This window comes from Lichenostomus cassidix, chromosome 7 (assembly GCF_008360975.1).
Source record: "Lichenostomus cassidix isolate B80296 chromosome 7, HeHo_3.0, whole genome shotgun sequence".
NCBI classification, from domain to species: Eukaryota; Metazoa; Chordata; class Aves; order Passeriformes; family Meliphagidae; genus Lichenostomus; species Lichenostomus cassidix.
In genome coordinates, this window is record NC_139488.1 from 3,777,142 (window position 1) to 3,791,609 (window position 14,468).

Genomic DNA, 14,468 nt, shown 5'->3' on the forward strand with positions numbered 1-14,468 from the left:
AAAAATTAATGAACTTGATATTTTGCTTAAATATTCTGGCTATATTCAAATATACTTGATCATTGAAATGTGTTCTTCCTTTTCGTGAAGGTGGTTTTCATGAGGTTTTGATGCAAAAGTGAAAAGAATTTAATTTATTTATTACTTTGAATTATAAGGTTTTTTTAGTTTTGAAAGTTTTTATTGCTGAATTCATATCTTGAACAAGTGCTGTGTTAATGCTGTAGACTTCCCTGTGATTGTCATCAATTGGATTATTGTGGATCAATGCACATTTTTACTTCAATCCTAGCTAGATTCTAATAAATTCGTGGAGCTGCAGCTAAGATGGGAGCCTACTGCATTGAAACTGGTGGAAATGAGTCTCCAGTTGACTACTGTGTTGATTAGAGCCTTCTTGTTCCTTTTTGTTTGGGTTTTGGTTTGTTGGTTGGGTTTTTTTTCAGCTGATCTCAAGCATTCATCCCCTCTCTTCACCTCTCCTCATTTTTAAAGCTTGATGAACACTTTCTCAGAACATTTCCATCAAATTAAGTGCATAAAAGCCTGAGGTGCACAATTTCTAGTCACTCAACACTGATAAGCTGAAAATTACATAATTCTTTTTGGTGGGTTTCTTTTTTTTTTTAATTTATTTTTAGGGCTTTTACAGAAAGAATCTGCCAGTGTTCTGTTCCTACCTATTAATATTTCACACCAAAATGCACTTTTAGAGCTTTCTGGGCTGACATGCACATCGGCATGATTTCATTGTTCTTCAAATGCAATGCACTCTCAACACTGAAAGGAAATACAAGTGTCTGCATTTAGGAATGTAAATTGTTAAAAAGGGTTTTAAATGCTTGTGGACAGCAGGATGGGTGATGAGGGAGGGGAGGACCACTGCTCTCTGCTCTGTTGTATCCCAGCTTTCAAGGTCCCACAGCATTTGTTCTTTATCTCTGCAGGGTCACACTGAAATTTGCCAGGAGACTTTTCTCTTTCAGTGAGACTAGTTTGACACTCAGACTAGTCAGAAGTGCTTCTAATAGATTTAAATTCCATTTAAAAAATTCCTTTTAGAACAGTTCCAACATCAGTACTTGCCAAAATGTTGCCATTTTGCACCAGGTTGTGTTCTCTTTGGTGTGTCCTTTAGTGTGTCATTGCAGGCTTGATGGAATGTTCTGTTGCATCCTTAGGTAAATGGCTAGAAATTCTTTCAGTAATTAATATTACATCCGTGGGACTTGAGCAGCCAGATGGAAATATGCCATTCTACAACATTTTCCACTCAAAATGAGTAAGAATCACTGGAGCTGAGACCTTCTATGGAACTTGGTTTATCTTCCTGCCTTCCTGAACACAGGAAGAAATGAGGAACAAGAAAGTGTTGCTTGCACTCAGAACCCAAGCAGTTGTCACCACAGAAAAGTGCTCTTTATGTTTCTCCAAGATCCTCAAAGACCCAAACCCCAAAGAAGTCCTGCTGTCAGTGTGCTTGTTGCCAAACTTGCATCTATTATCCCATCTATGCTTCAAGTACAACTCAGGTATAGTTTGAGTCGTTTCACTGACCTTTCTTGCAGTGAAGAAGTCTACCTGTGGCTCCTCATTTTACTGTGCCTTAATATAACCCAGAATTAAGTCAACAAATTGCCTGTGTTAGTATGGCAGATAATTCTCTGCATTTTTCCCCAGGTTTGCTGTGCTCATGCTCATTATATTCCAGGTGCTTCTGAAGATCAGAAGTGCTCAAGTGTTATCTTATAGTTCTCATTTAAGTTAGGAATCCAAAATCCTAACATAAAAGGGGTGAAGAACCACACACAAGCTGTTATCCCTGTTCAAGGTGGGTTTCTGCAGTTGGGATAAAAAGGGTAGAAGTGGGGTTTTGTGCAAGAAATAAAGGGGGTAAAGAAAGCAGGTCATGCTCAGTAAATTGAATTCTGCATGCAACTGTATCAGTGCCTGTTTCCTGCTCAGAAATAGGAGCAGTGTTAACAGCTCACAGCCAAAGCAAGAAAAATCCAGCGGGATTTTGGGGATAGAAATGTTCTTTGTGAATCTCCATGTAACACTTGGCTCGAGCTGTTGTAATTAGTAAGTACCTGGATGTTCTACAACAGTGTTTGACATTTTGTTCTCTCTGGCAATCCATGGGGAGAACTGAGAGTAGGGAATGGTGGTGATTAGCACTCAAGAGAGTAAGTATTTAGTTTTTTGCCTATTTGATCTATCATACTTTTAACTACTGGATTCTGTGGAACCAAAGCTTTGAAATCCCACATACATGGGGAGAAATCCCATTGTCTGGAAACAGTGGGATAATCATAGAATCACAGAATAATTTGGGTTGGAAGAGACCTTAAAGCTCATCTTATTCTACCCCCTGCCATGGGCAGGGACACCTTCCACTATCCCAGGTTGCTATTGGCATTAAGTTTTGCTTGGTGTGGTGAACTGAGACTAACTTAATTTTAAAAAGACACATAAACGCCACAAAATGAACTCCATAGGAAAGTTAATATATATTGCACAGGGAGATAGTAATAGGACAAGGGGAAGTGGTTTTAAACTGAAAGAAGAGAGATTTAGATGAGATGTTAGCAAGAAACTCTTCCCTGTGAGGGTGGGCAGGCCCTGGCACAGGGTGCCCAGAGAAGCTGTGGCTGCCCCTGGATCCCTGCAAGTGTCCAAGGCAGGTTGGACAGGGCTTGGGACAACGTGGGATGGTGGAAGGTGTCCCTGCCCATGGCAGGGGGTAGAATGAGATGGGCTTTTAGGTCCCTTTCAACCCAAACCATTCTGGGATTCTATGATACTACTTGATTTTACAGGTGCATTGTCAATTCTCCCTTCACCCATAAAAAGCCCCTCTCAAGCTTTCACAGGTTCTGGGATAGAAAGTGATTTACTGCCAGCCACTGAATTAAAGCCCATTTAACCTATTTTTCTGCACAGTGGGGGCTGCAGGGCTCAAATCCTGCAGCTCTTTAAGCACCATTTTCCTTACATCTGCTCTCTGGCTTTATACTTCTTTTTAAACAATCATCAGGCTTATTCAAATGCAGAAGAATCTCTTTTCTTTACAGTCTCTTCACTGCTCTCAATACAATGGAAAATATTTTTGTATCTATGTGAATTTCCACTTCTTAGTAATATAAGTGCTTGCTGCATTTTGATTCCTGCATAGATAACAAGGATTCTGATCCTGAGGATGAGATCTTTTATTTCATTCATCAGAAAGACATGGAGATCTTTGGCCAGGATCCATAACAACACCTTTTGATTGTTCACTAATAGCTCTGTCTAGTCCAAAACCAGAGTTACATAACTTCTGTGAATTGGGAGAGACAGGACATGCTGTGCAGTTTGGCAAGTTCTCACTGAAATCTCTCTGCTGGAGTCAGCCCTGATTTTGCTGGAAAACAATAAATATTAACATATTCCTGTAGATTTGGAATACCTGGATGTGTAATCTTGGACCAAGAATGCAGGAATGCTGGGAAGTGTGAATTATTGTCCATGGAGGAGATCTTGTCTTTGAAACATATTGATCATCTTTACCCTAAAAACCTCCTGATGTATTCAGAGAGCATCTCAGACTTACGTTTGGAATGCCAAATTTCTTACTTGAGAACCATCAAGTGGCCCCAAAAATCTATCTCTTCTCCAGGTTTGCTGTTCCTAAGAAGACCAGGCAGTAGGGTTTGTTCCCCAACTGTGCACCAACTTTTTAAAAGGAATAACTGAGTTCCTCATTTATGTACTGAGTAGTTATTTTTCTTGAGAGTTACCAGCCAGGCTAGTTTCACACAGCAGTGATTAAGGGATTATCTGCAGGTATAAACCACAGTAAAGATTCATGTTCAGTGCTTCAGGAGCATTGCTGCATGACCATAGTGCCACTGTCCATGAAAACGGTGCTTTTGGGAAATAGGGTGACAGAAAATGCATAAGGAGCAATATATTTAGCTCCTTCTCAGATTTAGCTGCAAGTCTTTATCTGTATTTCCTCTGAGTTCCTTAGGAGCAGTGGATCACTGGATGTGTTCTGTCTTTGTGCTGAACACACCAGTGTTTTTAGGGAGCTGTTAGATGCTGCCATAGGGGGTGAAGCCCCTAAATGATATTTCATGACAGTGCAGATGTGTATATGCCACGGTAATATGTGATTTAGGATAAATAAAGCTACCTTCTATCACAGAAGGAAAGTTGACTCAGACTTAAAATTCTGGAATGATTTGGGTTTGAAGGGACCAAAAACCTTAATTTTTCCACTCCCTGCCATGGGCAGGGACCCTTCCAGGTTGCTCTCCAAGGAGTCACTGAGTATCACAGCAATACAAGTTGCTCTGACCTGAGTTAAAAACAGGAGAAAACCAGATTAGTCCATCCTGAGTGTCAAACAAAAAAAAATAAGTAACTGAGTGTGATTTTTGTTGGGTAAAAACACTTGTAAAATTCTCTATTGCACTCCACAGTGCTTCAACAACCTTGTAGTAAATTAGATTAATAGGTGTTGATTTTACAACTGCTTCATTATTTTCTGCTACATTAAAATCTCATTATTTATTCCCGCAAGCTTTTTCTTTTACTTCTGGTTTTTTACTGCTGCTGCTGACACAACCGAGCTGCGGTATGATCTGTTCCTGCAGTCCATGGGCAGCAGGTGGGACAACATCTCTTACAAATAACCCGCAGCTGCTATTGCCTCCATCCTGCTGCAATTAAGTCTTCATTAGTAACTGGTGAATAACCCTGCTGTTCCTTGCTCCTGGGCATGATCCCTCCCTCCCTTAAAAGGAAGGCATGACACAGATAAAGGTGGGGCTTTGGGAGCTCAAGTAGTTCAAAACCTTCCTCTTGGAGTCATGATTGCAGAAGGAGTCCTGGGGCAGATTCTGGAGACTTTGGTAAGTCTGTGCTACTGATTAAATGTTGGCTTTTCTGTCCTTAAGAGAATATACTTTGAATTTGCTGAGACCGTGGGAGAGGTGCAGCTGAAGTTCGGCGACATCCTGTGCTGTTTGAGAGGTTTCACGGAAAGCCAATGTCGGGAATTGCTAATGGACATAGTGGTTACGTTTATCTGGAAGCTTCCTGAGAATGGAGCTGATCTTCCTTTTCAGACAGATTTTTTTTAAAACTTCTTAATTTGTCTTTTTAGACCTAGATTTTCTTTTTTTAAGTCACCTCCAAGCTGAAGATTTCCTTGGAATATTCTCCTTGAAGTGCTGTGGAAATTGTAACATTAGTCTTACACTTTAGAGGATTATTCTGGTGTTTATCTAATGGTTATTACTTTCAATGTGTTGTTTTAAGACAGTTATGCTTCAATGCGTTAAATATCTTGTATATTTAATTTAATGGGTTGGAAATGTGATAGAAAAATAACTGTTTGCCTGTTCCATTAACTGTGTCACGTCTTTTAAAATATGTATAATTGTTGTGTTATCTCCAACTCTCGTGGAGATAATGAGCGTCGCTCACTGATAACAGCTAAACACTATGCTATCAATGAGGCTTTTCAGAATTAAAAATTAAGTCACAGGTTTTGAGGGGGTTTCTTTGCACTCTCGCTAACTTTTTTCAGTTTGTTTGCTGCATGTTCTTTTTTATCAATTATTTACAAAAGCAGCAAGGCAAACTTGAAATCCTGCAGTGTTTGCAATTAATAATTTAATGCCCTTGTTTCCTTTTAATCTTCTCTCTGTACAGTTATGTCCACGGTTACTTTTCTGGTGTTAAACTTTATTAAACAAATCAACAAGAAAAGTGTAACTGTCAATAAATAAATTGCGTAGATCCAGACTAAAATGTAATTTCCCTCTATAGGGCTTTTATCCGGAATTACAGCTTTTAAGCCATCTTTACACTGGACATTAATATGAAATATTAGGAATTGCTTTCTGGGTTATTGGGAAATGAGGAAATATGTATCCCCGTGCAGAGTTCCCAGTGTCCTTAAACCTCAGGTTTCCATCCTTATCAGCTGCCAAGCCCCAGTTTGTTGCTGCCTGGAACTGACAAGGTGTTTCTTCATGTCTCTATGATGTTTGCCAGCTTTAAGCCTCTCTGTATTTTGTAAACAGCTTCCCTCTTTTCCTTCATATCCTATTTGATAAGCCTGCCCCGTTAGAGATAACCTCTTGGGAATAAACATTCCCACATTCCATGTTCCTTTATCAGTTACTGTTACTGATCAGGTTTGGGGCTTATCACGCCCTCCCTTATTCTCTGTCAGTCAGGTTTTCCTCCTTGGTCTTTTTAACGTTTTGGATCAGTTATGAAGAGATTACTCAACAGGGAGGGGTTCAGAGGAAAGGGGTTAGTAGTTGTTCCTCTGGGCTGAGAATTCCAAATGCCTGTGGTGGGGCTCTGTGGAAGGTGACCCCACCACTGCCCTGGGCAGCTCCTTAATTCTGATGCCTGACAACCTCTTCAGTGATGAATTTTTTCCTAATAACCAACCTGAGCCTCCCCTGGCCCAGCCTGAGGCTGTTCCCTCTCCTCCTGTCCCTGTTCCCTGGGAGCACAGCCTGACCCCCTGGCTGTCCCCTCCTGTCAGGAGCTGTGCAGAGCCACAAGGTCCCCCTGAGCCTCCTTTGCTCCAGGCTGAGCTCCTTTCCCAGCTCCCTCAGCTGCTCCTGCTGCTCCAGCCCCTTCGCCAGCTCTGTTCCCTTCCCTGGACACACTGCAGCCCCTCTGTGTCCCTCTGGCAGTGCCCAGAACTGGACACAGCCCTCGAGGGGCCTCAGCAGGGCCAGCACAGGGCACAGGCACTGCCCTGTGGCTGTGGCCACTCCATGGCTGGCACAGCCCAGGGGCTGTTGGCCTCTTGCCCACCTGGGCTCATATTCATCCGTGTCACCAGCACTCCCGGGGCCTTTTCCAGCTGCTCTTCCCCCAGCCTGGAGTGTTCCGTGGTGTTGTTGTGACCCAAGGACAGGATATGGCCCTCGGCCTTGTTCACCCTTGGCCCGTGGATCAGCCTGTGCAGATCCCTCTGCAGAGCCTTCCTGCCCTCCATGAGGTCACATCCCACCAACCTGTGTCTGCAGCTTCCTGAGGCTGCCCTCAGTCCCCTCATCCAGATCATTGATAAAGACAAAAATACTGAACAGGACTGGGCCCAAAGCTGAGCCCTGGGGAATCCCACTGGTGACTGGATTGAATTCTGTTCCAGGCCCTCTCTGGGCCCAGCCTTCCAGCCCTTTATTTGCCTTTCTTGGGTTGAATTCATTCCTATTCCATACAGAAGCTGTGAAGGAAGATGAGGGCTTATTCTGTGGTCTTCCATCACTTATTAGTGATAGAGTGACAGGGATATCCCAGGCATGCTGCAGAATTTGGGGGAAGTAGCTGAGGGCTTCTGCCATGCTCAGTAAACAATACTGAGTCAGTCATTTTCCCCCTCAACACGAGGTGTTTTTCAAAGGATTTTTAAAATAACTATAACACATAAATATACATGGTTTTTGTGGAAACTTGCCTTTCTTAGTGCTTTGGGGGGCTTGGTCACTTCACATTCCATCACTCTGTTTGCAACTGCAGCTTCCCACTGCTTGTGTCATTCCTACTGTGTTGAGTGCCCCAAGGAAATTTTCACACTTGCTGGTTCTATATTTACAGGGTGATGCTTCAATGTTGCTGTGGCTCGGAGGGATGCTTTGTGTGCTGTGCAGTGGCAGTGTCACCCCAGAGGCAAACCCAGAGCACACAGCCAGGGAAAAGGCAGGACAGAAAACGGTGGTGGAAGGAAAAGTAGGCTCTGAGCTCCCCATGCTAGCTGGCTGACAGCTTTTCTTTCTGGGAAAGGCTTTTTCCAGTGTTATTTGCAAAGTGATATGAAGGGAATTGAAGTATTTGTGGTAGAATAAATACGATTTTGTTCTGTGCTTTGCTGCAAGTGCAGTGATGCTCCTTCCAAGACAGTGACTTCAGCACAGAAATCTGCTTTAGAGGGCAGCTGGAAATGTGTTTGCTTTCACAGGTCACTTCCTGACTTTTGGATCCAATATCCTCTAAATCCACTTAGTCTTCAGTTTGCACATGTTGACTGTCCTTGTTCCAGGATTGGGATCAGTGATGGGTGCTGCTCCTCAGCTCCTGGGATCCTGCTGGGCCAACTGCTTTAACACTGCAGTTTTTCCTCCGTATCTGAAACGTTTCGTCTTAATATCCCCTTTAATTTTTAAATACATTGGATTAAGGATTGTTTACGTATATAGGCACTGAATATCCACGTCCTGAGCTTGCTCATCAGAGAGAAAAGAGTTGTGGGAGTGAATTGAATGGCAAATAAGGTATGTTCGTTTCTGAAAGGTTGTTGACTTGGAGTTTTTTTGGAGAGGGGAAAGGAAAAACAAAGTATCTTTGGTATGAAATAAATGAAAATATTTTTTTCTGAATTTTTCTTTAACATTTTAGGAAAAATACCCTTCCTAATTCTTCATGCTGGATTCAAACAACCTCTTCCTTGCCTTCTCAGGGCTCAAAGTGTCCTTGCTGTTATGTAGTACTACTCCATCTCCCCCTCTGCCATGCTTTTCCAGGTTTCCATGGGCACCATGAGACACCGAAGAAATGGCAATTTTGAGAGTACCAGACTCCTCTATTCCAGCATGTCTCGCAGCATAGACGTGGCTTGCAGCGATGCTGTGAGTACCTGGTACATCCCGGTGTTTTGGGAGGGGGCACAGCAGGATGATGGGTTTGTCACCTTTCCCTTTAGGGAGACGTTTTCCTAACCAGTGACCTTCAAGCAGCAGCTGACATGGTGAAACTCTAAGGGTGTATTGTGCTCCTTTTGAACCCTGTAGCTCTTTATTGTGCTTTCTTAGTCACTTCTGGATTTAAATCCCTTTTCAGGTTTCAGCAGAGACAAGTTTCTCTGTATAAAGAATCACCCCAAGCTTTTCTCTCAGCTTGGTGGCCAAGGCAGACACCATAAAGTTATGTTAAACATCCTTTCATGCCTGAACGATTTGCTGATCCCAGCAATTGCCTGGCAGATTCCCTGCTCCTGATGGGCTTGCAGAAGGCCTAATGACTGATTCTTAGGACTTTAGCAAGTGCTTTCCCCACCCTTTTTTTTGTGGTCTCGCACCATTGTGAGTTTTACTGGTTGAATTAATTCCCTTCCATTTTCTTTGTTTTGGATATTGTGCTTGTAATGTTTTTCCTACTTGGAATAACTTCTTTTACCTGCTGTTTAACCACAAGTGTTGTGTCAAACTGGTAAACTAAACCATAGCTGCGGTTCTTCCCTTTTTGTCCCAAGTGAAACCTTGCCCTGCAAATCCAAGCTGTGCTTGAAAGCAAACAAAAAACCCCTAGCCCTTTCTTTATCAGCAAGTGAGAATTTCTCTTTGCTTTCTTAGCTAGCAGAGGCAGATTAGGGATGAATTTGCATTCCCCAAGCGTGAAAACTTCTCTAGGGAGTTTCAAGGTTAATAAGAGAGTTAATGGTTAAACAAGCTGGAGAGATTTTACATTCCACTGAGCTCCCATAAAGCAGGACTTGAAGTTGTTCTGGACTCCTGCTGGGGTCTTTGTGTGTTGAATTAAAACAGCCCCTACCCTATAGAACGTCACTGTCTTCTCTTTTTTAATCTTTATTTCTTTTACCATTGGAAGAATATTTCCCATAGTGTTTTAAGCAGTACCTTTGTGTTCAAACTGACTGTGCTGTTACTGAGGTATCTTGTGTTTTATGAGTTATCAGAAATTAACTTTTAAAAATTATTTTCCAGGATTTGGTCAACTTCATCCAAGAAAACTTTAAGAAGAGAGAATGTGTCTTTTTTACCAAAGACACCAAGTCAATGTAAGGAGAAATTTTTTTCTTGTTTTGCAAGCATGGGCATCTGGAAGATGAGGGTATTTCTGTCTGCAAAGGCAGGTAGTAAAGTTCTGGGGTTTTTTGTTTAGAGTCTGAATCTAGCAGTGCAATCTCACCTTGGTCTCCTTGTTTGAGTTACTCTACAATAACTTGATGCAAAACTAGGAGTCTGACCTTCCAGCAGCTCGGTCACAGGGTTTAATATCAAATTCCCTATTTGAAGCATAACTGTGCCAATATATAGGTACTTTTAAGGATGCAGCAGTGGTATTGGTGTATGACAAGGTAGGTATGTATCAGAGGCTTGCATAATTTAGTTTTGCTTTTAAACCCAGATCAGGGATTTGATGCACAAGCCTTTACACAGACACTAGGTTTTGCTTAAGCAGATGTTCTCTTAAGGCAGGACATTATAAAGGCTCTATTTTCAAGCACAGGTACCGGTGCAGTGCCAGTTCAAAGACTGTAACATTGCTTTGCGGTTTTGGGGCTTTTTAGTCTCAGGAGAAAAGTGATCAAAGTAAGACAGCTGCAGAAATTGTAATGTGGAGCTCTGAGGGCTCTCTGACCCCACTCTTCTCTGAAGCTGGGAGGAAAAATGCCTTGGAGAGAGGGAGGTAAATTAGTCTCATTTCAGCAAGTCTCACTTAGGATCCTCCTCTGCCACCAAAAATGGGATGTCTGGCAAAGCACCAACAAAGGATGGAGGAGCTAGTTCTCATCAGCTTCTCTTCCTGCAAGCCCCCTGGGAAAGTGTTGCAGAATTTGCTGGGTTATTTTTGTCTAGGTATTTTTAAGGTAAGCTGGTTTGATTTGCGAGTTACAGCTGAGTAGAAGAAACCTCTCTAAAGGAAGCAAGCAATTACCCCTTCTCTGTGTCCTCTGAGGAAGCAGGGGTATGGGCTATGGAGAATACTTCATGGATGCATAATACTTCAAAAGCTGCAGCTTTTCCTAGGAAAAGAATTCTCCTAACCTTCCCAACTAGTCCTGCACAACCCAAGTGCAGATTCTTCCTGCCCCGATGCAGTTTGTGTTGGTGAAGAGAGCACTGGCAGTGCCTGCACACTGTGCCAGGCATGTGCTGGGTGAGAAGAGCCCTAGGAACAGAGCAAACTGCCTGGAGAACCTCAGAGACCAGAGGCCCCTTCCTCCCTGATGTGAATGAATGTCTTGTGTGTGCTTAGACACCACCCAGACCCTGAGTCTGAGGAAAACAATTGCACTTAGCAATTGTAGAATCACAGATTTGTTAAAATTGGGGAGAACCTTCAAGATCAGTCAGCCCAGCACCAGCACTAAACCATGCCTTCCAGTGCTCCATCCACATGATTCTGGAATACTCCCTGGGATGGTGACTCCACCACGACCTTGGGCAGTCTGTTCCAATGCCTAGCAACCATTTTCATGATGTTTTTTTCCTAATATCCAATCTACACCTCTCTGGCACAACTTGAGGCTTTTTTCTCTTGTCCTGTCACTTGCTACCTGGGAGAGGAGGTGCAGTGAACTTATCCTATGTGGTTAAGAGCACAAAAGGGGAAGAAAGCCCTTGTACACCTCAGGTTATCAGCAGGTGAGGTCACTGGTGGCATGTTTTGGTTCAGTTTCTTCAGTGCTCAGTTGTAGAGTGTAACATTACACCACTGGTTTGTCACTTAAGTAAGGCTCATGAGAGGTGCCAGCTCCTCCCTCAGCACAGCCTGGTTCCTGAGCTGTATTCACCTTCCCAGTGCTGGGCAGAAGGAGGTTATAGGGGAGAAGGGAGGTTAGGTGCTGCTTTGCTTTTTCAGGTAGCAAATCCCAGTAGAGCCCCACAAACATCTGGTTCCGTAGCTCCACCTGCTGCTTTCCTTGCTGTCAGAGCTCAGTTTTCTGTGCTCAGGATACCTGAGGGGTCTCATGGCTATTCACTCTTCTTTCAGGGGTAATTTGTGTAAATGTGGATACCCTGAAAATCAGCACATAGAGGGCACTCAGGTTAACACCACCGAAAAATGGAACTACAAAAAGCACACAAAGGAGCTTCCTACTGATGCCTTTGGGGACATTCAGTTTGAAAACCTGGGAAAAAGAGGAAAGGTAAGTGAATATAATAAGGATATTCATGAGGTCCCGGTTGGGTACAAGTGGGAGCTCCTCAGAATTAGGAAGGCAAAATGGGTTTTATTCTAATGGCAGGAGTTAGGCTTCTAGGGACGTGAGCTTGTTTCCCATGCCGTGAAAATATGTAACAAAGGATAATTTCTTCTGTGTTTTTTGCTGGTTTGGTTGGTGATGGGAGTGAAAAGAGGTTCTGTTACCAAGCATGGCAGGAGAACCGGTGAATGAAGGTGATATTCAAGTGTTATTTTGTATCCACATAGACCAGCTTGCTCAGGCCTGTAACTAGTTGAATATTGAGTGTTTCCAGGTTGGAGATGTGACAATGAGAGTAAATTCTGGAGGGATGTAAGATATCTCTGGAACTTCAGAGGTTTTATTCTGTTTTTGGTTTTTCCTTGTATCTTTGCTTGGAGTAGGAACGGGAGGTGTGGGAAGAAGAAAATAGCTGCTGTTGCTGTTTCTGGTGATTTACACTGATACTTGTGAGGAGTCACATGTGGCTGAGCTCATCTGCCTCCTCTAAACGGCTGATATTTAACACCAATGCAGGCTGCTTGAGACAATCAAAACAAATGAGGAAAATCAAAGCCTGCTATGTAAATTAATTTGCTTTGTTTATGCAAAGTAGCAAAAATAAGAGGCCTTTCAGTGGGAAATAAGACTGAAAGTTTCAGATCATGCTTAAACAGATCCATGTACTTCACATATTTCTTGCTATGCATCTTTTAGCCTTGTACTGCTTTGCTGGAAGCTGCTGTATGACTTTACTGGAACAAGAAATGCTTTGCTCTATTGCAATGTTTCAGTCTTGTCAAAGGTTAAGTGTTCTTTCCTTAGGTTGTGTCTTCCCCACTTCCAACTTTGGAAATCAGTTTGTGTGCCAACAGTTGTTTTGTGAGGACTCTCAAGGCCACTGTGTGTATTTCAGAACGTAATTTGTTCAAACACTGCATATAAGTCTCCTAGTCCATCCCATCAGAATGCTGGCTGGAATCACATCTCTGTTCCCTGTTCTTATTCCCTGCACAGCAAGGTACCTGCTGCTCTTGAGGATTGCCAAACATTTTCTGTTGATTCACGTGCAGTGGGAAGGACTTCAAACTAAGAATTGCTGTCAATTATCAGTGAGGGATGGGAAGTTTAATACCCTGCCTTGTGCTTTTTAGGACAGATGAGGCCTAAGAAGTTCTGAGCAGGAATGAGATGTAAACAGACCCATTAAAAGGTTTGAGGACAGGCTGGCAGAGCTGGGGGTGTTCACCTGGAGAAGAGAAGGCTCCAGGGAGACCTTAGAGGCCCTTCCAGGGCCTAAAGGAGTTCCAGGAGAGCTGGAGAAGGACTCAAGATGACAGGACAAGGGGGAATGGCTTTCCACTGCCAGAGGGCAGGGTTAGATGGGATATTGGAAAGAAATTCTTCCCTGTGAGAGTGGGGAGGCCCTGGTACAGGGTGCCCAGAGAAGCTGTGGCTGCCCCTGGATCCCTGGAAGTCACCAAAGCCAGGTTGGACAGGGCTTGGAGCAACCTGGGATAGTAGAAGGTGTCTCTGCCCATGGCAGGGGGTGGAAGGAGATGAGCTTTAAGGTCCCTCCCACCCCAAACCACTCAGAGATTCTATAAAGTCTCTCCCCTCTAAGTCCAGCTTTCGAGCTCTTTGTTTCTGCCGTGCTGCTCAGACCCTGTAACATCCAAGATCATCACAGTGACTACATTTTATGTTCTGGGAGCCCAGACCCGAAGCAAGCTTCTCTGAATCACGGCTGTGGTGTGGGAGCAGCACGCAGCAGTACCAGGAGATGGCACCGTTGCACTTCGGAGGAGGGAGGCAGCTGAGCCGAGGAGCTCACCCTGGAGCTGACAGGGTTTGCTGTGAGCAGGGCTGACCAGGCAATTTTCCTGGCAGCCCCTCTCTCCTGTGAGGGATCCTCTCCAGAAAGACACCCAAAGCTTTATGCAGCTGAAGCTTCTTAGGGCAGAAGCTGTGGGAGTCCCTTAGCTCTCCTGTGTAGCTGCTGGAGCCTGCTTGGCATCCTCTGTGGTGCCTTAAATGCCTTAACTCCTCCTGCCCTGGAACACATGAATGTTTTTTCAGTGTGTCTCAAGATGGGGACATTTCTTCCTTAAAGTAATCCTTTGATTTTTCTGTCCTGCAAATACTGGGCAATCAAAACAAAATCCTCCACAATTAAAATCCAAGCTACTCCCTTTCATCCCCTGATTTGGCTTGTGCAGCCTTCCTAAAGTACCTTACACCAGTGATGAAACTCTGAAGAGGCTTTTGAATAGCAAAGCAAGACAAGGCCAGAGAGGCTTTTACAAAAATGGAGACATATTGAGTCCACCTGAAGGCAAATTATCTCCCTATGTGCTTTTTGGCATCTTTGCACAGTGTTCAAGTTTTACTACATATTTGATGGGTTTTTTTTTTTTGTGTTTTACTCTAAGTACTTGAGTGGGTATGTGTTGGGGTAGGGACACCATGCACATGGAGCCTGGAATTTATTTGAATAGTGTAATCAAAATACAACTGTCAT

At 43.4% G+C, this 14,468-nt stretch overlaps 1 protein-coding gene across 1 annotated transcript in view; it reads left to right on the plus strand.

Annotated features, from left to right (window-relative positions):
- Positions 1-4,786: 4,786 nt before the first annotated feature.
- TRPM8 (transient receptor potential cation channel subfamily M member 8) overlaps positions 4,787-14,468 on the plus strand; it is a 36,028-nt gene continuing 26,346 nt past the window's right edge. Inside the window, exons 1-4 of the mRNA XM_085065836.1 lie at positions 4,787-4,898; positions 8,541-8,645; positions 9,741-9,814; positions 11,755-11,911. Coding sequence (XP_084921962.1) covers positions 4,857-4,898; positions 8,541-8,645; positions 9,741-9,814; positions 11,755-11,911 — 378 coding nt within the window. The 5' untranslated portion in view covers positions 4,787-4,856. The remainder of the gene's footprint in view (positions 4,899-8,540; positions 8,646-9,740; positions 9,815-11,754; positions 11,912-14,468) is intronic.